The sequence below is a fragment of the Lissotriton vulgaris genome, chromosome 1_1 (genome assembly GCF_964263255.1).
Source record: "Lissotriton vulgaris chromosome 1_1, aLisVul1.2, whole genome shotgun sequence".
NCBI lineage: Eukaryota > Metazoa > Chordata > Amphibia > Caudata > Salamandridae > Lissotriton > Lissotriton vulgaris.
The window spans coordinates 1,305,435,913-1,305,461,325 of NC_141685.1; the positions used below are offsets into that span (position 1 = coordinate 1,305,435,913).

Below are 25,413 nucleotides of genomic sequence, written 5' to 3' on the forward strand. Positions count from 1 at the left end.
ACCTGTCTTATTGTGGCAGAAAAATATTGGAGTACGCTGTTGTTAACTGAAGACTGTTAAAGGAAAAAACCTGAAAAACAGCAAATAGTAAAGGGGAGGGTGGGTGGGACAAAAAGAAATGCCCTTTCCTCCCGCCACCCTCAGGCACAATGAAATTTCCGCCCCACCGGGCCTCAATAAGTAAACTACCCCCGCGCCCACTGTCCTTCTAATTAAAAACCTAAAGCACCTGGTGGCCGTTCGAACTGTGCGAATCAACCCAGGGGTAGACTGGCTCGCGCTCAGCTCCCCCTGGGTCCCCCCTTGCACAATAATTCACGATCCACATTTCTTTATTAGCAAAAAAGGCCACTTTATTAAGACAGGTGCATAATATATTTCTCAAAACATCTTACAGATAAATAATAAATCCATCCCCAAACCATCTTGACATATCTTCAAAACATAACCCCCCAACATTTGTTGACCGAAGCAAACCCAGAAGAACTGACTCCTGTTGAGAGATCCCCCTCATTTCCTTTTCCTTTCCTTGTGAACTGTATACCCACCCTCCCCCCTTGGAGGATGGACAATCCCACTCAAGACTGCCCACCTCTCCAGAAAAAATCCTGCCATCCAGGAAAACCGAAGAGTTTTCCTGCCCCACCCCTAAAAAGATTTTTTTTAATGACTTTCTGCTTGATCACCATATATCATCCTTCCATATTTTTTGCAAGTAAATCCCATAACTCCAGTAAATAAAATGCTTGGGCCATCCGAGACAAACGTACCCCATCCTCACGAAAAAGATGCCTCTCAGAACATTTGATGTTAGTGTGAGATAGAACCGTTATTCCCATGTCCCCACAAAAGACTCTCACGGCTCTATTAAGTTTGCATTCATGACCTTTCCAGTGCTGCGTGGCAGCACGCTCCCCTCCAGTGCAGTCGTCTTATGAATTCTGTCCAAATCACCATGGTGTCCTCCCAGTTCATTTTGATAACTTCCAGATCTAGTTTCATTAATGTTATTAGAGTCAATCTAGATAAGTCCACTAGGTCATTTTCCCCTAGGTGAAGAACAAGTAAATCAGGAGGGCCCACCTTTGAACACATCAGGGACAACGTGGGAAACAAACCCCCCAACGCATTCCCCCTTTTCCTTTCCATACCACCTCATGACTAACACTTGTCAGTCCAAGCGATCTCCCGCAAATTTGTTGCTCAGCATATACAGCAGCCCATTTTACGAAGGAGTGTTCTACTATCCCGGTTGTCTTTTTTATCAAACTTACAAGCCCCTGAAAATGACCTAGATGGAAAACAAACATTAACAAGAGAACAAATGGTGCACTGAAAATTACTTCCTAACATATTTATTACAACATTTGGATTTACATCTCCCAATCCTCCGTGTGTCTGAGCAGGACCAACCCAACCTTGATAACCTGAATTTGCAACACTCAAATTCATCATAACAGGAAGAAAACAACTGCAGCAACATCCTCTGTAATAAGTTAAATGTCCCTGGCTGACACAGCGGCTTGTTACCAGCTTGTTCCCTACTGAAACCTCTAAGAACCTTTTTAACTAAAACACCTCCTACCAAATCCCTCCCCCACCTTAACTGCCCATAAAAAGAAATTCCTGCCAATTCGCCAGCAAAGTAGTGTGAGAAAAACCTCTATCTATCAAGTGGAGCACAAAACTTAATAAAAATTGTTCATCACTGACCATCCTCCCATGGGAATCCCATGTGTTACCATAACTTAAGAACTTGTTCCATGCTTGTTGGTAACTTCGTCTCGAAGGGGCTGCCACTGATTTCTCAAACAGCTGGACAATTCTCATTCCCCCCATGCCCAGTCACACTGTGGGATCTGAGTCTTGCCGATCGCTGCCCCAGGAGCTAAACTGCAAAATGTTGTCCACTGAAAACGAGACATAGCGTCCACTATACAATTAGTGACTCCTGGAATATGCCGAGCTTTAAAAACAATATTGGACTGCAGACATTTAAGCATAAAAGCACGCAACAACTTCAAAACTCTCAAATCCTTGGCCTTTTGGTTATTGATCAATGTTACTGCAGCTAAAAATTGTCTACGTGGAAAAAGACTGGTCTGTTCTGGAATTCTTCACCCCATACATGTAATTCCACCAGTAGAGGAAAGAACTCTAAAAAGGCGATACTGCGTCCCTTTTGCCACCAATGTATTGGCCCTCTCTCGGGACACCACCGCCCCTCCCAGAATAGGCCAAAGCCTTGTGCCCCAGACGCATCCGAAGAAATCTGAATCTGCCAAATCATATCTTCATCCGCAAAAAACAAAGATACTCCATTAAAGTCTGCCAGAAAAGTTAACCAGATGTACAGATCTGCCCTATTGGCGTCCAAAATACGCACTCTGTGGTGAGGGAGATAAGCCCCTGACATGGACATTCCCAGTCTCCTACAAAAGGTTCTCCCAGCCCTGACCACCCTACACGCAAAGTTCAGATAGTCTAACAATTTCTACACCTTCCTGAGCTCTAGTTTACGCTCCTCAATCACAGATAACAAAAAGGTGGAGATCTCCTGCACTTTCTCCGCTGGCCACCTAGCTATCATGGCAAAAGTGTCTATTTCAATTCCCCAAAAAGTCAAGTTTGTACTAGGTCCCTCAGTTTTGTAAGGTGCCAATGGCACACCAAGCTCCTGTGCCATAATCTGGAAAGTGTGCAACGCCTTTTGGCATTGTCCTGTGTTCTGTGTACCAATGAACATAAAAATCGTCCAAATAGTGACAAATCAGTTCAATGTCACTAACGTATGTAACACACCACTGCAAGAAAGTGCTGAAGGTTTTAAAGAAAGCACACGATACTGAACATCCCATGGGAAGAACTTTCAACATAGAAGGCTCCTTGGAAATGCATACCCAAAAGTTCAAAGTCAGAAGGGTGAATGGGTAAAAGCCTAAAAGCTGACTGTATGTCACTTTTCGCTAATTGCGCACCTTTCCCAGCAGACCTGACCAACCTCAGCACATCATCCACCGAAGCGTAAGACACACTAGAATCCACTTGTGAAATGAAGTTATTAACGGATGAGCCCTCTGGCCAAGACAGGTGGTGTTTTAAACAGAACTCTCCAGATTTCTTCTTGGGCACCACCCCCAGAGGTGAATTAATCAGATTAGGTATTGGACAATGAACAAAAGGACCAGCCACTCTTCCCATGCCTATCTCAGCCCGTAACTTCTGCTGAACAACCTGTGGAAACTCTTTAGCTGACCTCAAATTATCGGACCACCTTCTCTGTCGGGGACCCTGGTAACCTATTTTTAACCCATCCTTGAAACCCCAAAATAGTCTGGATGCTGCCTCAGTGTCAGGATAAGCCTCAAGCCAGTGTGCCAAAATCTCCAGCCTAATGGGAATATGAGCCCTTTGGTACAAATGGAAATGCCTGGCCTCTTCCCCCCTGACCCCCCCTTCCTTGATCTCCAAATCTCTGACCCGCAAAACATTGTGTGAGAGGATGATTGCCCCCACATTGAGAGCACTCATGCTTGTACCTGCAGAAATGCCTATTGCAAAAACCTCTGTTGAAGATCCAACAGGCACCGAATACCGGAGTTTGACCCCTGCCTCCAAACCCCACCCCAGCTTGGGCGGGACGATATTGAAAGGGGCCGGTAGGAGACCGGCAAGCCACTTGTAGTATGAGTAGGAACGGGCAGCTGAGAAGACGCCATCCATTGTAACCACAACTCAGAGTCCACTTCTCCCCATGGCCTGTCAGTAAAAACACTCATGCGGGCTCTAAACTCCTCATCGTATGACCACCAAGCATAACCACCAAAATAACTGGGCTTTCCTTATGATGTCCATGTACTTGAACATCGCTATCGCTCTATCCTGATGGTATTCGCAGGAACTGCAAGCGTAAATAAGAAAAGCCGAAGTCCAATTTACAATGGTTTTTCAGGACCCTAGGCCTCCAGGCCAACCCTACTCCACTTCCTTAGAGCCTTCTTCGGCCTGAATGTCGCAATGCAAGAGCTAAAAAACATCTACAAATTCATGCCTCCAAATTCTACTTTTGGTCTTATCAGATGAATGGGAACCTAAGGGCATACCAAACCCCCATGTAAGGAAGTTTGTTGTGAACGTTTTTATCTTCTTCTACTGTGTCTTTGCCATCCTTTTCTGCCTCCTTAGCATCCTGCCCACCACCTTTAGCAGAGTCACCCCTGACCACCACCACCTCTTGCAAAGGACCTTGCAGCCCAGCCCCAGGAAGAGCCTTGCCCAAAACCATTTCCCCCCCAACTCCAATGGATCTTGTCGATTGTTGTGGTTGTCCCCCTTGCTGCCAGACCGACCACCAGTCCTCCTTACCTCTTGGCAACTGAGATGCGCGCTTAATAAAATCCGAATGGTCGTCCTGATGATGATGGACATGTGATGATTCTAGTACAATTGCTCGGTCCGCACTTGACTTCTGCAAAAGACTAAAAACACTGGTTTGCCCCAAGACACCCCTTTTTTCCCCATGGAAGTCAAACATTTCACCCCACTGTCCCCAAAGTCCCCTTCTCTCAGTTCACCTTCCTCAAGGTCATCACTGTCTCCATCAAAGACCAATGGGTCATCACATCCCCGAACAAATGCCCCGTTTCCCCCCGGAAGTTCCCCATCACCAACCCCTCCATCATGAAATTTCCAATAAATCTTTTTCGTAGCCGTTGTTTTATTAGCCTGGGAAGGAAAATCCGCTCGAGATCTACCCCCATCCAAAATTCCCCCTGGTGGAGCTGCGGCGTGCTCAGTCTGTAAAAAACGTTTGCCAGCCGCTTTCCCCTTGGAGAAAACTGGCCCCTTAACCGTCAAGCCGCTCCGACCTGACTGTTCCTTAGTGCCAGGAGGACCCTCCATACCCACAGATTTGGTGCATTGCTCCTCCCCGGCATTGCCGCCACTCCCCATCCACACCCACTGACCACACCCTAAATCCCGGGAAACCTTAGGACTCGACCCTTCTGGGCAAAAACCTTGTTGCCACCCCACACTTGCGGAGCCATCTAGCTGCCCAAACTCCTGACGTGTGGTAACCCCCCGAGGAAACCGTGGCCCCACGCCCTGCTCCGCGCTGAGACCAAACAGCCGTCTGCACTGCCTCTGCCCCCTCTGAAAAACCAGGCTGCTGCAAGAAAACTCCACCACTAGAAGTCAGACCTGAAAACAAACCTCCTGGAGCCAGACAACCCCCACCCTGCTGCAAACCCCCTGGTGTCCCTTCATTAAATACCTCCTGAGGCAAAGCTGGGGGGTAGACTTATGTTGCAGGGGCCGGGCTCAATATGTATTTATTTATTTATTATGCATTTTTATATAGCGCTGACTTTACCCGAAGATGTCAGAGCGCTTCACAATAGGAACAGTAGTGAAACATGGGGAAAAAATTACAAGTGAGCATGTTACAAAAGCAAACGTTAGGTTACATAAGGCAATAGTGACAATTGTGCATGTATCGAGCAAACAAAATACCACTAAGGTAGCACCCCCCGGGAATATCATGCCAGGATGCAGTTGTACAGGAGAGGCAGCAGGGTCCTGCAACTGGCAGTGTTCCACATTCTCCACACCAGCGCACTTGGCCCTCCTGCCTCCAAAACTCTTTTTGCCAAAAACTGCCCCCTCCTCCCTCCCACCGCAGCGCGCTGCACATCAGCTGAGGCACGAGCGTTTACACATACCTGCCCAGTCTCTCTGACAGCTGCGGGGGGGGGCGGGGGTCGAGCCACTGCATTAAATTAAAAATCCCTGCGCTGCCTTCCTCTTCCGATGCGAGACTCCCACCCAGGCCTTACCCCGGACCCCAGGAATCCTATCTGACAAAAAGAAATGCCCTTTCCTTCCGCCACCCTCAGGCACAATGAAATTCCCGCCCCCGCCGGGCCTCAATGAGTAAACTACCCCGCACGCCCACTGTCCTTCTAATTAAAAACCTATCTTGGAAAAAATAGAGAGGCCTGGGGACCACAACATTGGCCATCTGAAATGGGCCCTCTTCCTATACCTGTTTCACAGGCACGTAACTTGGGAGTCATCATTGACGAATCTTTAGATATGCACCAGCAAGCCGTTAAGACTTCTGCTACATGTTTTGCAGTCTTAAAATGGCTAAAGAAGATCTGCTGGATGCTCCCTGATGGCACCAAAAAAACTGTCATCAATGCCTTGATTACTTCAAGGCTAGATTATAGTAATGTGCTGTACCTAGGGGCAAAGAAAGCTACAATCAGAAGGCTGCAATTAGTACAAAATGCAGCGGCGAGACTTCTTTTCAAAATCCCTATGTCCTGCCCCACTACCAAATACATCCGTGACCTTCATTGGTTGAAAATTGAAAATAGGATTAGGTTCAAATCCTTATGCTTTATGCACAAAATTTCAACTGGAACTGCTCCTAAATATCTGCGGAACCTTGTGCATCCTTACTTACCTTCGAGAGTCCTTAGATCAGCAACCGCTAATAACTTCATTATTCCCAAAATCAAATTATCACGGATGGGGGGAAGATCCTTTGCCTTCTTAGGCTCATCCCTCTGGAACAAGATGCCTCATTCCTTACGTTCGGAAGTCAGCCATGTGAAGTTTAGGAAAGCATTAAAAACGTGGCTTTTTAACATCTGATATTGACTGGCAAAATACGCATTTCTGAACTACTAGCGCCGGGAAACCCCTTGGTGGGTAGCTGTAGCGCTATACAAATTAAATAAATAAAAAATAAATAAATAAAGCACCTGGTGGCCGTTCGAACTGTGCGAATCAACCCAGGGGGAGACCGACTCGCGCTCAGCTCCCCCTGGGTCCCCCCCTCCTCTGTCACTGCACCTTCCAAATGAAACCTCTCCTTTACTGCCAAGATCCTCTAGTTACTACTAGTTACTGCTGTCGAATTTCACCTCTCCTATCACACCCACTCTTTGGGCCATATTATCAAGAAAGGGTGATAAATTATCGCTGCTTTTATCGGCAGGAAACTGCCGCTAAAGCGGCGATAATGGGCTTGATAATATGTCTTTGTGAATTCCCATAGAAGCCCAGGTTCTGGTGTTAACCTGGGCTTCTATGGAAATTCACAAGGGCATATTATCAAGCCCATTATCGCTGCTTTAGCGGGAAATGACCAAGGGAGCAGGTGCTGGGGGTACATGCGGGGGAGATAGGTTTAGGGTCCATGATGGGGATACTGGCTTTAATGATAGCAATTTTGTCAAGAAAATATTTGTTGAGAGAATTGCACAGGTCTTGAGTGTCCATAGGTTTGGGCAGGATTCTTTCAGGATTGGAAAGCTTGTTGACAATTGCGAAAATATTCTTGGATTTATTTTCTAAGTGTTCTATTATGCCCGAGAAATAGGAAGCCTTGACTTGTGTAATGGCTTTCATATAGTCTGCTCGGGCAGCCAGATAGAGGGTTTTTTCATGAGGATCATAAGCTCTCCTCCATTTCTGCTCTTTTTGGCGATGTCTAGTTTTTGGACCCTTAGGTCATGGGAAAACCATTTTTGAGCGTCCAAGCGGTGGGCAGTTTTGAGTTTTTTTAATGGGGCCAGTCTGAGATGTTTGCCTCGGCCTGGTCGAGGTCTGCGTTATTGGCTGGTATAGAGCTCTCAAGACTTTCCAAAAAGGCTTGTTTGTTGAGGGTGCCCCATTTCCTAATGAGACCCCCCTTGGATGTTATGGTCTTACTACGCGTCGGTATAGAGATGTTAACATTAATGAGAAAATGATCGGACCATATGCAGGGGGGGATATGATATGAGAGGCGATAGTAAGATTGGTACTCCACACCTGATACAATATGTGTCCCTTGACATGAGTGGCAGAAACAATATGATGGCTAAAATTAAGGCCCAAAAGAAGCTCCATTAATTCGCTGGCCTGAGGGCCACCAAGATCACTGTTACACCAGTAATTGAAATCACCAATTAACAATATTTTTGTGTAATCTGTGACCATGGCGGCCAGTTGATCGCATAGTGAGAGAGGGAAGAGGGGCATATGTTGTGGGGGTCTGTATATTAATACGCATATTAGTGGTCCAGCTCTAGATTCGAGTTTGATAATTAGATTATCTGCTGCGGGGAGATCAAATGTAGACATGGTGGTAAAGACATGTTTTTTATTGATAATGGCCGCAACTCCCCCTCCTGCTTTCCCTGGAGTCCGGTCGACATGCAGGATGTAATAGTTGTCTGGAAGGGCTGCCAAAATATCCGGGGAGGAATCAGTATAGAGCCAAGTTTCAGTGACAAAAAAGATGTCCGGTTTATTTGATAGGAGAAAGAGGAAGATATCTGTTGGACTTGGCCCTTCTGGCAGGTTCACCCCTGAACTTTTTGCCTTGAATTATAGTGATTTCTGGTCTTTGCGCACTTTGACACTGTGGCGCAGTGTAAAGTACGTGCGCTTCCTGAGTGCGTGTGTGAGATAGGCCTGCCCTGCCATAGGAATGCATGGGGAATGACTGTGTCCCTGGTAGTTCCTGATGCGTGAGGTGTGCATGCTCGAGTTTGGTATGTGCAAACTCGTGTGATTGAATGCTGAGAAATGATGTATGCGGCGTGTATGTGTCTAGTGTGGAAGTGCCACTTCTAGACATAGCTCTGTGTGTGCTGTGAAGGTGCTGGCATGTGATTGGCTGGAGCTGGCTGGGATGCCAGGCTCCATGAGTCATGATGGGTCTGTCCGGTGGTGAGTGTGGAGATTAGCATGCTGATGGCTGGGGAGGAGTGCACCTGTGTCCTGAATGAGGCTGGGTTTTCCCCACACAGTGCTGGCTCCGCCCCCTGTGGTGCGTCTAATGACCCTAGCCCTGCCAGTGAATGAAAGGGGTGGTTGAGCCCATCAAGGGTGCTCCAAAACCAGCTGCGACTGGTTTCTCCCCCACCCTGCACCTACAGACAAAGGAATTTGAAATATAAGAAGGGGCTGTGACCCCATGAAAATGTTCTTGTTCCCAACTTGAATCCAACCAGGGGCATGCTGCTGCTGGGGCCCGGGGGAAGGCTTGCCTCCCTGGGCCCTGCCCAGCCCATGAACTACTGCAGCCCCTGGACCCCTGAAGGACTTTGTGGAAGACTTTTGGGGCACTAACGCCTGAGGAGCGCTTTACTTGTACTTTTGCTGGACTGGTGACCTTTGGTTGCCTATAGCGCTGGGAGCGCTTTATTTTTCCCTTCTAGAGCTTGGGAGCGCTTTAACCAGTCCTCAAGTGCCTGTGGCCGCTGCATTTGCCTTCGAAGCGCTGGTAGTGCTGTAATTATCCCTAAGTGCCTAGGAGCGCTTTATTTTCACGTTGGCGGCTGCCCGCTTTGTGGCCGTGTTTTCGGTTCTCGAGGGCCCACCTCGATTTGGTAGTGCTGCAGGAGAGCCGGTGCCCACCCGGCCTTTGCCCCGTATCACCGCTGCAGCTGGAGACAGCTTGAGAGGCGCTGCACCCGCCTCCCTATCCAGGGCCGCGCTGCCATTGGCAGCCCTCGTGCAGGAAGTCAGGCATTTCTGTCCGGGACAGGGGCGGGGCCCGCAGTGAAGCAGGAAGTCCCGCGCCCGGCCCGGCAGCCTGTAGAGACGTCAGGAGCCCCGCAGGCTCCATACCTGAAGTCGAGCCCCTGATTGCCGGGAGGGCCCAGCCCACGAGAGAGGACCTCACCGCGGCAGCACCCGGGGCTCCCAAGAGCAACAGAGAGCCCCGGGGTGCCCAAAGAGCCCCGCAGACGGCCGGAAGAAGCCCCCGCCTGAGTGCCGGTAAGTGAAGCCGGCCGGGCGGGAATTCCAAGTCCCCGAGCAGGACACCGTGGGGGCAGCCTGTACTTCGAGTCCCCAGCAAAGCAGAGTGCATTTTGATACTGAGAGCCTGTTGAGGCTCCAACGAGTGGGGCATATGTTGATTTAGAGCCGCGGAGGCTCCTCTTGGCGCAATTATCATTTCGAGTCCCCCGAGGCTCGTGGTGGCATTCATTTGTTTTAGCGGCCCAGAGAGGCTCGTTGGGGCACATTGAGTTCTTTAGAGCCCCGTGGCTCCAAGAGGGCACCCAGTGGAATTGAGTCCCCCAGGGAGGGACTCCAACGATGCCACAATTGTTTGTCTGAGCCCAAGAGGCTCACAGCCCACATTATTTGTTTTGAGAGCCCAGAGAGGCTCATGGTGCCATTTCTTTACTCAGAGCCCAGCGAGGCTCCAAAAAGGGAACAAGCAAATGTTCAGAGCCTGCGAGGCTCCCAAGTTAGCCCCCCTATTCTCTACAACAGCTGCCCAGCACTTTGTGGGCAGCTGCTACGTTTAGGTTTTGGCGCAGTGGCGCAACCTGGACTTTAAAGTGATTCATGTGCTATCATGATTCCTGCGCCAACTGTGGTTTAGATGCTGTTATGATCTATGTCCTATTGCTTTTGGGTGTTAGGAAATGTACTGCGTGTTGTATGTTTTGCGCACCCTGTGTCCTGCACCTCTGAATGTGTTGTGATGCATCATGTGTAATGTACCTATGCCCCTACTTGTATTGTGATACTTAGGTGGGTGTTCTCCTAGTACAGGTGGTGCTAGTGAGGTCCTGGTTACCAGTAGTTACTGGTTGTGTACTTTATGTTCTATTTTGTGCTACAGTGATTTATATTCTATGTTCTAAGTGCTAATTCTACTAAGTGCTAAGTTCTAAAAGTGCTGATTCCTGACAGTGGTCCATGTGGCCCTGTCTTGTACATATCCCCTGTAAATTCTGCCCGTGCCTGTTGGCACATTGTAAAGTGTGTCTTTTATCTAATGTGTTTTGGTATAATACAAAGGCTATTTTTATATATAACCTTGTGTGGAGTTTCCTTTGTGGTGGGCCTTGGGTGTTGTTGCTGGGGTGCGTGCGCAAATACTTAACTCACATCGCCTCCAAGTTTAGCCTTGCTGCTCGCGCCACGTTACCTAGAGGGTGAGCAGGGGTTATCTTGGTGTGTAACTCCCTTGCCCTGACTTAGGAGTGGTGGTCTCTGACTGACTTTGGCGCAAGCCCTGGCCAGCCAGGGATCCCATTTCTAACAATATCTAATTGGTTCCTCAACTAAGGAGCGGGTGTTAAGGTAGGAAATGTGCAATTTTTGATCTCCAACTTGTGCTGGAATAGGCCGCTGGTTCTGGCGAGGGGCGCTGGGCAGGGGTCCTAGTTGACTTATGGGGTCTCGGGGGATACCGAGATGTGTCAGGTGATCAAGAGTGGTAGGGCAAGGCGAGTGGGTTACCTGGTGAAGATTTCTTAGGTCTTCTGAGGAGTATGTGATAGTTTGAGCAAGGAGACTAGCCTCTGGGCCCGGTCTGGCACGGACAGGCGCAGACGGACTTGCCTTTGGCGCGCCGCGTGCGTCCGCTGCGCGTCCGGGTAGGTGTAGCCATTTTATCCTCGTGAGGGCGGGAGGGGCCAAACAACTAGACCTTCACCCCGAAACTTCCCCCAAGATGGCGGCTCTGAAGAGCACAAGTTGCTTTGATTCCCACGTCAGTGCTAAATTGGCTGAGGAGAGGAAGTGTGCAAAAGTGCAGGTAGGTAGAGGGTAGGCTGTTAACGCTTTGCCCTTTTTCAACATGTTTTCCCAGTAATTAAATCTTTAACTGACAATACAAATTAGCTGGTGTGCTGATTAAGTGTAAGAACATCGGGAGACGGCAGGATACACTCCAATGTTACCCCAAAAGCTTCTTCAGTTTTAATTGTGCTCACGGGCAAGGGTTACATTTAACCTCTTCCGTGCTCGTGACGGAACCACTCCGTCACGAGCCACGGACGTGCTGTGCTGGTGACGGAAGCATTCCGTCACAAGCACAGCACGCCCGTGGCTCGTGACGGAGTGGTTCTGTCACGAGCATGGCGGCGCCGTGCGGACACCCCTCCCCCCCAGCGCCGCGGCGGAATTACCGCCGCAGCCAAGGGGTTAAAGACATTTCCTCGCTTTCACATAGAAGTTAACCGGCCCAACTCCCTGCAGTATGTGTGTTTCTGCACGTAAACAAGGAGTTATGCGAGAGGGCAATGGTAAACCGCTTTACCACAGCCCGTGTGTATGTGCACAACAGCAGTCCATTAAGGTGTCTGCTTCCTGCACAACCCTGGTCATTGCCTCCGGTCGGGGTAGCTACACCTCGGATTCTGACCTCATGTGGGCAGTGAGGTGTATGGGGACAGCTGACTGCATATGGCAGCCAGGAGAGTTGAGCAACAAATTGTATAGCGTGCACTGCTGCCGGAGGCTAAGCAGCAGCCCTGAGGGAACGTTAACAGCAGCACTGTCAGTGGAGGCACTGCCAACAGTAGGCAAAGGGTCTGCCAGTGGGCAGGGCTGCGCCGAGGCAGGCAGTGACCAAGGGAGATAAGTGCGCCACTTCCTTGTAGAGCGAGCTTCAGTTATTCCCCACATGCCCTCCTCCGAGCTCCTGGCTACGCAGCTCCAGTGTTCACACTGCCTGCAAGTTTAAGAGTTGGCAATCTATTGAGCTAAAAAGGGGTGGGAGAGGGGGTCATCACAACAGGCATCTCCTGTTGAGCGATGACTACAAACACAAAACAATCGTAACTAATAGCAGCTGTGACCCATGGAGTGAAACGTAGCTTATAAAATATCAATTGAGTATACTCAAGCAGAGGCACAAAAACAAACCCTACCTTCCGTGCATTTCTAAAAACTGTGGGGCAGATTTACAAGAACTGACACATCTCTGCATATTAGCAGAGATGCGTCAGTTCAAGTGCATCACGCAAAAAAAACATTGCACCGTCATGGATGCGTCACATTTAAAATGCAGCGCACGTGGCGCAAGGACTGCTAGATGTGTCACGCATCTGTTGTCGTAAAGGTAACGCATTGCTGGAGTCGACGCATCTCCAGAAATCCCTATTACTATTGTGCTGCGTCACTCCTTAGGCCTGCTTCAAGCAGGCGTAAGGTTTGGACGCAGTGGCATCGTAGAAGTGACTCAGTGCGTCACTTTTACGAGACTTTCTTGCGTCGGAATACCCACCCTGCATACATTATACCTGACGCAGGTATAATGTGACGCAGGGCTTTACAACGTGACACATCTCCCTAGATGCATCACGTCGTAAATGTGTCGCAACATGGCGCATCGTTTACGAAACCGCTGCATCACAAAAGTGACTCAACAGCGGCAAAAAAGTGACTGAAGGGGCTTGTAAATCTCCCCGTGTCCTTTGAGCCAGCTGCTAACCATAAATAATACCAAGAAAATGCCAATACTGTTAATACTTTGAGCGAATGACACTGCGTAACTCACCTAAAGATTGCATTGAGATAAGGCTCAAAGTCACTGTCCTAGCTGATAATCTCTTGTCATTGGAGTTTCGCACCTCTGTCCCTGATCATTCATCTATTCAAATTAGGCACATGCCCCTCTGGGTGGAAGCCAGTAGCATGGGAAGAGAGGCCCTAGGAACCAGTGAAGGTGGGTCAGGTCTGAACCTGGTTGATTGACTAGTGCCACGTAACAGGGTGGCCAGCCCTAAACTGGCAAGATCACTAAATTTAAGAGCTGGAAGCGCATCAACACTCCCAGCCAGCTCTAGCACTGTAGCGGGCCATCGCCCGGCCGTAGAATGTAGCCATGCAGGACAAGGTCCCCCCAGCCAAATGGGCGACCAAAACACCAAAAGCACTAATGTAGTAAGCTTGAACATTCTGTCATGGAACGTAGCTGGGCTAGAGAGGAAACTGAAACTCCCAGAATGGCATAACTTCGTGGACAAATTCGAAGTATGCATATTCCAGGAGACATGGAGTTTAGTATCACTCCATAAATCAGGTTATACATCCTACTGTATCCCTGCCATTAGCTCAGGCAAAGGGCGTCCGTCGGGTGGGCTACAAATCTGGATAAAAACTGCCCTCAATTGGATGGTCATTCCACATACTGGAGACTCTCTCGATTTATTACACCTGACCATCAAAGGACAAGGCAAGGGTTTGGCACTTGAGTTATTTAATGTCTATGCCAGAGGGTCACCTGGTGCCCAAACTTCTCCTGTTATTTCCACCCTCGAGAGAAGCTTGGAATCTATAATGCCACCAATAAACATAATTGTAGCTGGGGACTTTAATGTCACCTTTGAACCTTTGAGTTCGGGTGACCAAACAGGTATCACCGAAGAGGATGGTAAATGGGGCATCCCACCCCTTAACCTAGACCCAAACAAGAAATGGTCACAGCGAGCGATACAAATTAACGCCCTCAGTCTGGAATATGACTTGAGAGCTGTTAACGGTAGATCGCGCTCTGACCAAAATGGAGCATTTACCTTTAACAGATTGGGGTCCCCCTCCAGGATAGATTATATCTTCCTGGATGTTCGGTTATGGCGGGATCTGATTGACATGGAAGAGGTGCCCACACTTGATAGTGACCACAACCCACTCTGCCTTCAGCTGAACAATATTTTGCAGCGAGGAGGGTTTAAGAGACTTAATCGCCCTGCCCTGGCAAGAAGAGAGGTAATACCATCAAACTGCAAGAGACTCCTCAAGTGGAACAAAGTTTCCCATCAGGAAGGCTTATTAGCAAGTGTGAGGGATGAAGTTGTTGCCAAAAGTAGTGAGTTGATGGCACTGTATAATGGCCTGGGGGAATATTCCGACTTTAATTTTAAAAGTTTTTATCAAACGACAATAGATAAGCTGAGTTCGTTTTTTATTTTGGAAGGCAAGCCAGCCAGAAAACCTAACCATCAAAAGTCTTGCAACCCCTGGTATACTAAGGATTGCAGGGATAAGAGGGCAGCCATAGCACTTAGTATTAGGTTGAAAGACCCATCTGCTGTCAGAATTGCCAGGAAAGAGTATGCTAGGGCATTGGTGGAGGCCAAAAGGGGTTGGGAGGAGGCGCACTGGCAGGAACTGAAGGTAGCTGCAGTGCAGAGAGACCCCATAGTATTCTGGGATCAAATTAATCGTAAAGATAGGACATCAATGGACCCCATGCCCAACCATATTACTTGCTCACAATGGCAGAATCATTTTGCCAATTTATACACGGGGGAGGCGCTATCCGAGCCTCTCCCAATCAAATCCACTTTGGTCTCACAGGAAGCCCACGGAACATCGGATAGGTTTTACCTTCTGGAAGTGGAGCAAGCAATTTATAGCATCTCTCCAGGAAAGGCAGCTGGACCAGATGGATTGCCTGGCGACCTGCTCCTACATGATCCCATGCCTTGGGCCCAACTTATTCTCCATATCATGAATCTGATAGTTAGAGGGTTTCCCATCCCGGACTCCTGGAAAGGAGCCGAGGTGGTCCCAATATTTAAAAAGGGTAATAGAGAGGACCCTGCCAACTATCGGCCAATCAGTCTTATAGACTTGATTCAGAAGGTTGTTGGCAGGGTCCTTCTGTTGACGATAAGAACATGGCTGGAGGATGGCAACATCCTATCACACTTCCAAGCAGGGTTCCGGCAAAAGGTGGGAACTATGGACCAGGTCATCAGATTCTTTATGATCTATTGGAAGTCAGTCCTTTTGGGCAAAGGGAGTCTGTATCTGGCTTTCATAGATCTGAAGACTGCTTTCGACCTGGTCCCCCGGGGCAAGCTTTGGCAGGTTCTTGGACATCTGGGTATGCCACCATATATCCTAGATTTTATTCAAAGGATGCACATTGGCAATTATGCCAGAATCAGGTGTGCGGCCCAAGGGGAGCTAACAGAGAGGATCGCGGTAGGGAGGGGGGTACGCCAGGGCTGCGTGTTGGCCCCCACCCTATTTTCAATATTCATTAATGGGGTGGTTGCCCACCTCAACAAGGAGCCATCTGACGCCCCAGTGTTGGCAGGGGAGAAGATACCCACCCTCCTCTTTGCCGACGATACTCTCCTAATCTCCAAATCCCCAGCTGGCCTAAAGAAATTGTTGAAGAGCTTCGACTCTTTCTGCAAAGAGCAGGGGCTAATCATCAACACTAGTAAAACCAAGCTGATGACTATTAACCCCTCCAAACGTTTTAGGAATAACATCACCCTAGAAGAAGTTGCATTAGATATGGTCGAGTCCTTTGACTACCTGGGGATTAGAGTTTCAAGAAACATGAAGCGGTCCCTACACCTAGATAAAATGCTTTTAAACCACAAGCGGGTGTCTGGTGCAATTGTCAGAGAACAACACCTTTCGGTTAGTAGACCGGTTGCACCAGCACTCGCAATTTATGATGGGAAAGCCCTACCCTCGGCTCTCTATGGGGCGGAGCTCTGGGGCATGGAGAACATCACCGAATTATCTAGGTCAGAAAATAGATTTTTAAGAAACCTTGTATCACTTCCCACCTCCACCCCCATGAAGCCTCTGTTCTACGACACTGGCAGGAGACACATTCAGGACATTGCTAGGCTCCGCCCTCTGCTCTTTTGGGCTCGGCTCAAGAGAACGGAGGAGCTTTCTAAGTACGCCGCGGGGTTTGATAAATTATTAGCGGCAGACAGGGGATGCAGGATAAAGTGGTTGGCAGATTTGAAGCACCTTATGGGTCTCATCGGTCTAAGCGAGGCATGGGCAACCCAGTCTCCCCCTTCCAAGCCGGATTTAAAGCGGGCATATTGGGACTGGGTGTCAAAACGCGAGTTATCGTGCCAGCAGGCAGGGAAACTCATGGAGGGATTCTTCGAATTTAAAAGCATATGTAGTTTAGAGCCCTATCTCGACTTTATTCAGGTCCCTAGGGATAGGACCTTGTACATGAAGCTGAGATTTGGCACCCTGCAGGTCAATTCAGTGACATCCTCATGGAAGGGGTGGAATCCGGTTGCTGCACCTTGTCCCAGCTGTGGCCACCCCGATGAGTCCATCGCCCACTTTTTCCTGGCATGTCCTGTCTATATAAAGGCCAGAGAAAAGTGGCTTAAGCCAGTTTGTAGAGCGCTAGGCTTCATGAGCCATGCGTCTGCCCTACGCATTATGAAAACAGACACCTCTTCTCTAACACTGATTTGCGGAGTAGCCAAATACCTGGGGTGTGCTTGGCTATTAAGACTAAAAGCAGTAGGCAAGAATTTGCAGGTTCCAACTTGAAGGATATGGGATGAATCACTGGCCTGATCAAACAGTGAAGTTAGTGGGCACCAAGTGGTTGCCGTCTCCTGTATATATGAATTGGTGATGAAGTCCCATGAATGCAATCATTTTAAATTGTATATTTTATGCTGATTTTATTGGATCTAATGGATTAATCATTTTTTATCTGTATTGTGCTCCTTTTAATTCTGGTTACATTTTTGTATTTCTGCAATGCTTTAATGATAAATCTTTTATCGAATAAAGCTTATCAATAAAAAAAAATACTTTGATCCAATATTTGCGAAGCAGCCACATTAATCAATTCAATGTGACTCTGACAATCACTTCTTTTTTTATTTAATTATTTTTAATTTAATATGTTATCTTTTATCAAAACAATTCTCAATAATCTTTACAACACTCACAACCCACAACCATTTCTTACAATTCACAATTAACAAAGAAGAATGACAAAAAAATGACCTAAACACTACTAATATAACACAGAAACCAACATACAAATACATTTATATACACAAACAAAATATTGACATATCTTAAATTCACTTCAACACATAAAACATTTAAACACAACAGTACATTATAATTAATTACCCCACTTTGCGTCAAGCATCACATTGAGTTCATTACAACTAAAATTCATTTAATTGTCGCTTAAACGTTCTTGGGGGCAAATTCCTTTGTCTTGTACTTGTTGGAGAGCCTGTATGGTCAATGCGTTTCGAACCCTAAAAAATTCATGGGGGTCTCATCAGGACCAAGGAAATTACTCAAAAATGCAATGAAGAGCGCTTGGTGGACCCCTAGGGAGGTTCTACTTCAGAAGAAAGAGAAAACACCAAAAGATTGTCTTTGTGTGTGTTGCGACATTCTGTTCAAATACGAACTTTTTGAAAAAACGAATTTGCCAAAATTGGCACTTAATTGAGAAACTAGACAGTACTTTTCAGCAACGCCCTTTGATTGCCCTGAAAAAAGAAAGCAGCATTGGAAATAAAATCGTCTGTGCTGCTCTTCCAAAAACATCTAAACAGACATTGAGAGAACAATTGGGTCTGCCACCAATTAAAGGTCATCACAAGTGTGGGACCTGTATATGTTGCAATCAAACAATTGAAGGCACGACGTTCACTCACAAAAGTGTGAGTTGGAAACACAATACATTCACAAATTGTAAAACTAGGAATGGAGTTTATGGAATTTTGTGTCCGCGTATGAAACTCTACATTGGTAAAACAAACCAGGAAATCTGCCATCGGATAACACAACACAAATCCATAATTCGTAAAAAAGTTTTGACTGCCCCATTGGTTAACCATTGATCAATAAAAACCATGAAGAAAAAGAACTAAGATGGACAGTAATATCAAAAATCGAACATGACCTGTGAGGGGGAGATTTAGAAAGAAGATTGACCCAAAGAGAAGCATTTTTGATTGTGAAAATTTGATACAGCGGTTGATGCCCTGAATGAACTATCAGAGATATACAATTTATAACCTATGGTGGTGGACAATCAGAAGTTGATTGTATTAGCATAAGCCACTGGCCAACAGCAAAAAGGTATAGCTGCAACACCCTAGAAGAATCCATTCACAAGGTACCTTTGCTCAGGAGAAAGTTTTCCCATGAAAAAAAGGTTTTTATTCAAAAAAGCATGTATAACCTTTCACAGAAATATAATCAGAAAGGTGAATTAACATAAGCCAATTGATGAAGAAGATTATAATATGCCTTTTTTGAAGAACACACTTTTTATTAAAAATAAGGTGTGACTATTCATGTGAGAAAACTCTGTGGACACTACCTGGCGTTAAATTGGTAGGAGAACGCTGGCAAGACTATATTTCCCAGAATACTTGGCTCTCACTACGTGGAAACGAAGAATCTAGACATCGAGTCGTCCATGAGCAACAAGGGAGGAAAATCGCTGCCTTGCACTGCAGGAGTTGAAATAAAATGGTAAGCGTGGCTAGAATATCAGCGAAATGATGGATGTCGATTCGTTTGGATGCAGATAAATGAACATGCAAGTGAACATTTTGAAATACACATGCAAACATTGAGAGCACTAAACGCGGCAGTATGAGCCACTTTCATTTGAATGCGCGATTTATTACATATATGATTGAATGCGCTGGTCCCTAGTCACCGTGAGTACCACATGCGGTATTCTAAGTAAGACACAGGCCAAAAAATAAGCGCATTGAAAATATCGAGGATGAGGAGTTTATTGCAAGCAGTGCCAAAAAGATCCTGTTTTAAAGTTTTGGAATCCCTCTTCTCTTTTCCTTCATTAGACATTATGAAGAAGGAACAGCGTTAGCCCCGCTTGAAAGTTGTCAATAAGGTCATTTATATTCAAATATCTGTCAACAATGCTGTTGTGGAAGCTGGCTCCCCGTCAATAAAAATCTTCGCACTCTGTTATTTCCTTCCAGGGCTGACAATTTGAACCATTCTGCGAAAATTCTGTCCCTCACAGCCATCTAACAACCAAAGAATGTAAGTAATAAAGAGCAGACTGACATGCATACCATCTAAAGGAGGACGTGTTATGTGATAATGACGTCCCCTTTTATCTTTTTTTTATCTCTCTCTCCTCTTTTTAATAGACTGATATATGGAATGCATTTGTTTAACACCATGTCCCCAATAAAGGTAATTGAGAACTACACAGTAGGGGTGAAGGTAGATTTAGCTTATAATACAGTAGGAGTGCTTCTAACATATGTAGCATAACTGATATCCAAAGATTTAAACTTTGTGTTTTCAGCTACTGGACCTGATGAGAACCCCATGAATTTTTTAGGGTTCGAAACGCGTCGACCATACAGGCTCTCCAACAAGTACAAGACCAAGGAAATTGCCCCCAAGAACGTTTAAGCGACAATTAGATGAATTTTTGTTGTAATGAACTCAATGTGATGCTTGACTCAAAGTGGGGTCATTAATTATAATGTACTGTTGTGTTTAAATGTTTTATTTGTTGAAGTGAATTTAAGATATGTCAATATTTTATTTGTGTATATAAATGCATTTGTATGTTGGTTTCTGTGTTATATTAGCTGTGTTTAGGTCATTTTTTGTCATTCTTCTTTGTTTGTTAATTGTGAATTGTAAGAAATGGGTGTGGGTTGTGAGTGTTGTAAAGATTATTGAGAATTGTTTTGATATAAGATGTTATGGTATGTTATGTTAAAATTTGTTTTATATAGCGCTCAGCTACTCCGAGGAGTGTCCCGGCGCTAGAAACACCCAAAGCGGTACGGAGTGGAAGAGCCAGGCGAAAAAGAAATTACTGAACAAACAACCATGATTTAAGATTCTTCCTAAATGCCAAAAGGTTGACATTAGTCCTCAGAGACAGAGGCAGAGCATTCCACAACTGTGGCGCAAAACGTTGGAAAGAGCGGCCGCCACACCGGGCCAGCCGAATAGCTGGAACAGCGGCCAAGGCCAGAGAGGCTGACCTGAGTGCCCTAGATGGCTGTTAGAACTCCATCCGTTTGCAGATGTACTGGGCGCCAGTGTCATGGAGTGCCTTGAAAGCCAAAGTGAGCGCTTTGAAGGTAATGCGCTTTCTGATTGGCAACCAGTGCAGGGATTTTAAAAGTTCACTGGCACTCGATCTCCTATGGAGGCCAAATATTGCACGCGCTGCAGAATTTTGGACAATTTGCAGACGCGTTAGGAGGAAATCCGGGAGGCCAAGGTAAAGCATGTTGGCATAGTCCAACCGAGAGCCTATCAGTGCCTGTACAGTAATTCTTCTATGGTCCAGAGACAAAAGGGGCAGGAGTTTCCTGAGCATTTTCAAGAGGCCAAAGCATTTACCCACTAGGCCAAGCACCTGCGGTTTCAGGAAAAGATCAGTGTCAACCTGCACTCCCAAATTCTTGGCTACCGTTGAGGCTGCGTAGGGGCGGAACATGGCCACCGGCCACCAAGGCTTCCAATTCGGGACCGAAGTACACCCAAAGAAAAGCACCTCCGACTTGTCGGAATTGCACTTAAGGCTGTTCTGCTGGAACCATTGGAATACTGCCTCGAGACAACCACGGATGCTCTCCCCATCAAAATCCAAGTTTCTGTTACATGCAAAGAGGAGTTGTGTGTCGTCAGCGGTATGACACAATCCGGGCTCCATGGGACTCTGCCAGTGCCGCCAGAGGGGCCATATAGATGTTAAAAAGAGTCGGGCTCAAAATTGAGCCCTGGGGAACTCCTACCTCCAATGACGGCACCGTGGCTGAGAAAGGTGGGGCCCAGACCGCTTGTTGGCGGTCAGCTAAAAAAGACTCAAACGAACTATACGCCGTCCCCCTCAGACCAATCTCCCGGAGTCTTAAAAGGAGACGGCTGTGGGGGACGGTGTCAAAAGCTGCTGACAGATCTAACATTACTAGCATTGCCTTGCCCCCAGAGTCCAAGATTTCTTTGATGGACTCTGTGACTTCCAGCAACGCCGTCTCAGTACTCATGTTGGACCGGAAACCCGACTGTGACTGATGCAGGAGATTATTAGCCTCTAGGAAGTTTGAAAGAATCAGGTGAGCGTGTTTCTCCGCAATCTTTGCGAAAGCCGGCAGAAGGGAGATAGGCCTATAGTTGGCATGGGTCGTGGTGTCCAGATTGGGCTTCTTCAGGAGTGGCAGGATAAGGGCCTGTTTCCAGGCCTGAGGAACCGCCCCTGTACTGAGGGATAAGTAAAGCACCGGGTTTACTAAGGGGTTGATTACATGTGCGACTTTGGCGCAGAATTTCGCCGGACAAGGATCCAAGGGGGAACCAGACTTTAGTTGCGTGAGGAGGTCTAGAGAGGCTTGTAGGGAGAGGGGAAGGAAACATGATAGAGTCGGGTTCTCTTCAATTGGGATCGGTGGGGGCAGAGTCACATCCTGAGCAGCCGCCGCATCCAGTGAAGGGAAGGAGGCCTGGATGGTTTTGATTTTGCTTGCGAAAAAGTCTGCTAACTAGGAAACCCAGCTTTCAGAGTGAGAGCTCTTCGGCATACACAGAGAAGGAGAGGTAAATTCCTTAACTATCAGGAAAATTTCTTTATAAGAATTAGTCGCTTCCTCGATTCTTCTTGCGAGATAGGATTTTTTTCCAAGATAATATTGTGGTGGTATTCCTTGATGGATTCCCTATATTCCTGCTTAGAAGCCAGATTGTAATGTCGACGCCACTCTCTTTCAACTTTTTTGCACTGCCGCCGCTTCTCCGCCAAGGCAGGAGAAAACCAAGGGGCAGATGCCCGAGACGAGGTCTTATGGTCCGCACGGACCGGGGCAAGTTCGTCTAATCGCTGAGCAAGCCATGTCTGCAGATGTTCTAGATCAGTCTCAAGTGAGCCTGACCGCTGGCAGCGATAAGTAAGTAGGGCTTGTGCCAGCATGTCAGGAGAGACCAGGTGGAGAGCTCTGGAATTCTGCCCCTGACGAACCAACCCACTCCGAGGTGCCTTATCAACGTGGGTGATTTGAAAATTCACTAAGAAGTGGTCAAGATAAAATGTTGTATTGTGAATAATTAAATACAAAAAATAAGTGATTGTCAGAGTCACATTGAATTGATTAATGTGGCTGCTTCGCAAATAATGGATCAAAGTATTAACAGTATTGGCAATTTCTTGGTATTTTGATGTATTAGGACTGATCTTACTGTTCAAACCTTTGGCTGTTAGTCAGTTAACCATAAATATTAAGCATGGCCGACCAGGAGAAAATGTGAACCTGTTGAGATGGCCGACCGGAGGAAACAATGAGTAAATTCGCCTGGACGTGAACCAGGCACCTAAAGGCAGGACAATTCAAAGCAATGCACCAATCTAAAAGCAGCATTTGTAAATGACAAAACCAAGTACGAATGGCAATCGATGGACATGCCTCAAGCCCATACTCTTATCTACAGCAGGTCTTGCAGACAGCACATGCACGCTGCCTAGACTAGACTTAAAAACTGAGGTAGAATTGGCTCTTAGATGCTCAGCTATTTGTACTACAAATACATGAACTAAAATTGAATGGTGCTTTCAAATCACCTTTTTTCTCTAAGAGCAATGTTTTTCAACCTGTTTTCCTCCAAATTCTTGTTTTCAATAAATATTTCCGAAAAGTGCAGGTTTTTATATACTCATTCGGATTGTTAGAAAAAAATGTGGATCTATTCAAGATCCAACTTGGTGGAAATGTATGACTCTATGTGGCTATGAATCTCAAAAATTCTCATCTTCTGACCCACATGTTAGAACATACATACAGATATTCTTTTTGTTTTTGGTGATATAAGAGTGACAGGAGAATATTCTTTTATACAGCTGTGCCAAATCACGTCTTGGAAAGGCTTGCGAGTGTGAGCAGGTTGGTTACCAGAATGACTTGGATGCTGGCTGTCGGGCAAACGGATCACAGCTTTGCAGCGGGAAAGGAAGATGTGAGTGCGGAGCATGTGTGTGCAACACCAACGTGCGTGGGGAACACTGCGAGTGTGACGACACGAGCTGCGAAAGGCATGATGGACTGCTATGTGGAGGTATGGAGAAAACTGACCATTAATGGAAAAGAACATAAGCCATATTGAATAAGAGCAGGCAGTTTGTGAGTAAGAGCATACCGTTTGTGACTACAAAACAAAATAGACTAACATAACAAAGTGATCTTGGGGCACTTGGAAGGTGGGAATATCTTTGTCACACAAGGCGATTGATTCCTGTTATTTTAATGGGGTTTATTTTTAGAAAGCGCCATCTTAACATTAATTCCTAATACTCTACAACCAGTTACTAAAGAATGAACAAGACATAACTGGGCAACTGAACCCATTACTTCAGCCCTCTTAGCTAACGTGGCGGGATGGGTGGAACGTACAGGAACATCAGATATCAAAGTTGAACTTCCTGTGGGAATCCAAGTTCATAATACAATGCCCATACAGTGTTGATCCTATCCTGCTATGGGGTGACCTATATTATGTCTGAAAACAGTGAGCGCAGAAAGATAAGAGGAACCCCTTCAAACCAAAGGAATAGTGTACTATACAGTTATATCACAAAAACGGTTTCCTTTGGAAAGTATTGTATCATGTAGGCACCATATGTTCTGTGTATTCCATTCATTCCAAGTTTCTCTCATTCAACTGCACACTATACATACACGGGAAGTGTGACTATATATCCCCAACAGATAATCTAGACAACTAAATTGTGAAAAAGTACAAATCAATTTATTGATTAAAAACTCATAGATTACATAGTTTAAAAAAAACGGTAGACATAATCCATAGCATTGTTAATAACCTACACTCTATTGTGAATTCCACTGTCACAAATATTTATTACCATACTAATAAAAAGTGGTGGTCTCTTCAAGACTATCAAAAACAGGAGTATAATCTGTATATCGCTGTATCCGCTCTCTGTCTGTGATTTAAACAATTATGAGTGCGTGGGAACAAAGGCACTGTGGTGAAAAACAGCTACTATCAACACGAATTGTAATAAAGCATGAAAGAGGAAGAGGGATGAGTCATACCCACTCCAGGATAATATGGTATCCCATCATTGCACAAAAAAGCGTGCCCAGTGTCATCATCTGGGTATTACCAAAACAACTAAGTGGAGCTCCCTCTAAAGTTATCGAGAGAGACACCGGCTATAGTTGTGTCCTCTTGTGGTTACAAGAAGAAAAAATCAAGATAGGAAAGAAATTTCTTCCAGGCTTACAATAAGTAAGCAGTGCATACAGTGAAAAGTGTGAATAAAATTGGATAAGCTCCTAGATAACCATTCAATACTAAGTTAATGGAGTCTTCCGAAATTAAAACAATGTGAAGAACAGTTATAACCTATTCACTGTCCACATGGTCAACATGTTTCAGCCATAGAAAGAGGGTATTCCTCTGGCTTTCGTCAGGACCTAATAATTCCAATGTCCCTGCATTTACATTAGTGTAACATTTTTACATACTTGGTATTCTGTTGTAAATTCTTGAAACAAGTCGTGTGAGGATTAATTCACATCTAGAGAAGAAAAAACACAAACAAACAAAAGATAATAACAAGGAAGTAGTCTCCTGCACTCCACATTTAATTGTGCCTGTAACCCTTGTAATCGGGCTTCTTCAAAAATGTCAAATAATACAAAAATGGATACAAAAGCGTGCTTACCAATACTTGTTTATAAGTGAGCCTCACCTCTCTCGGCACCCCGCTTGAGTGCATGTATATGAGGCCCGCTCTGTAGAAATAACCAGAAAAAGTCTTGAATCCAGACTCTCCTTAGTTTTATGCGAGAATGCCTTTATTTAAACATACAA

The 25,413-nt window shown here is 46.1% G+C and overlaps 1 protein-coding gene across 1 annotated transcript in view; it reads left to right on the top strand.

The window, feature by feature from the left end:
* The window catches only part of LOC147749046 (integrin beta-7-like), a 396,742-nt gene that overhangs the window by 138,189 nt on the left and 233,140 nt on the right, over positions 1 to 25,413 (top strand). Inside the window, exon 6 of the mRNA XM_086929420.1 lies at positions 23,417 to 23,631. Coding sequence (XP_086785546.1) covers positions 23,417 to 23,631 — 215 coding nt within the window. The remainder of the gene's footprint in view (positions 1 to 23,416; positions 23,632 to 25,413) is intronic.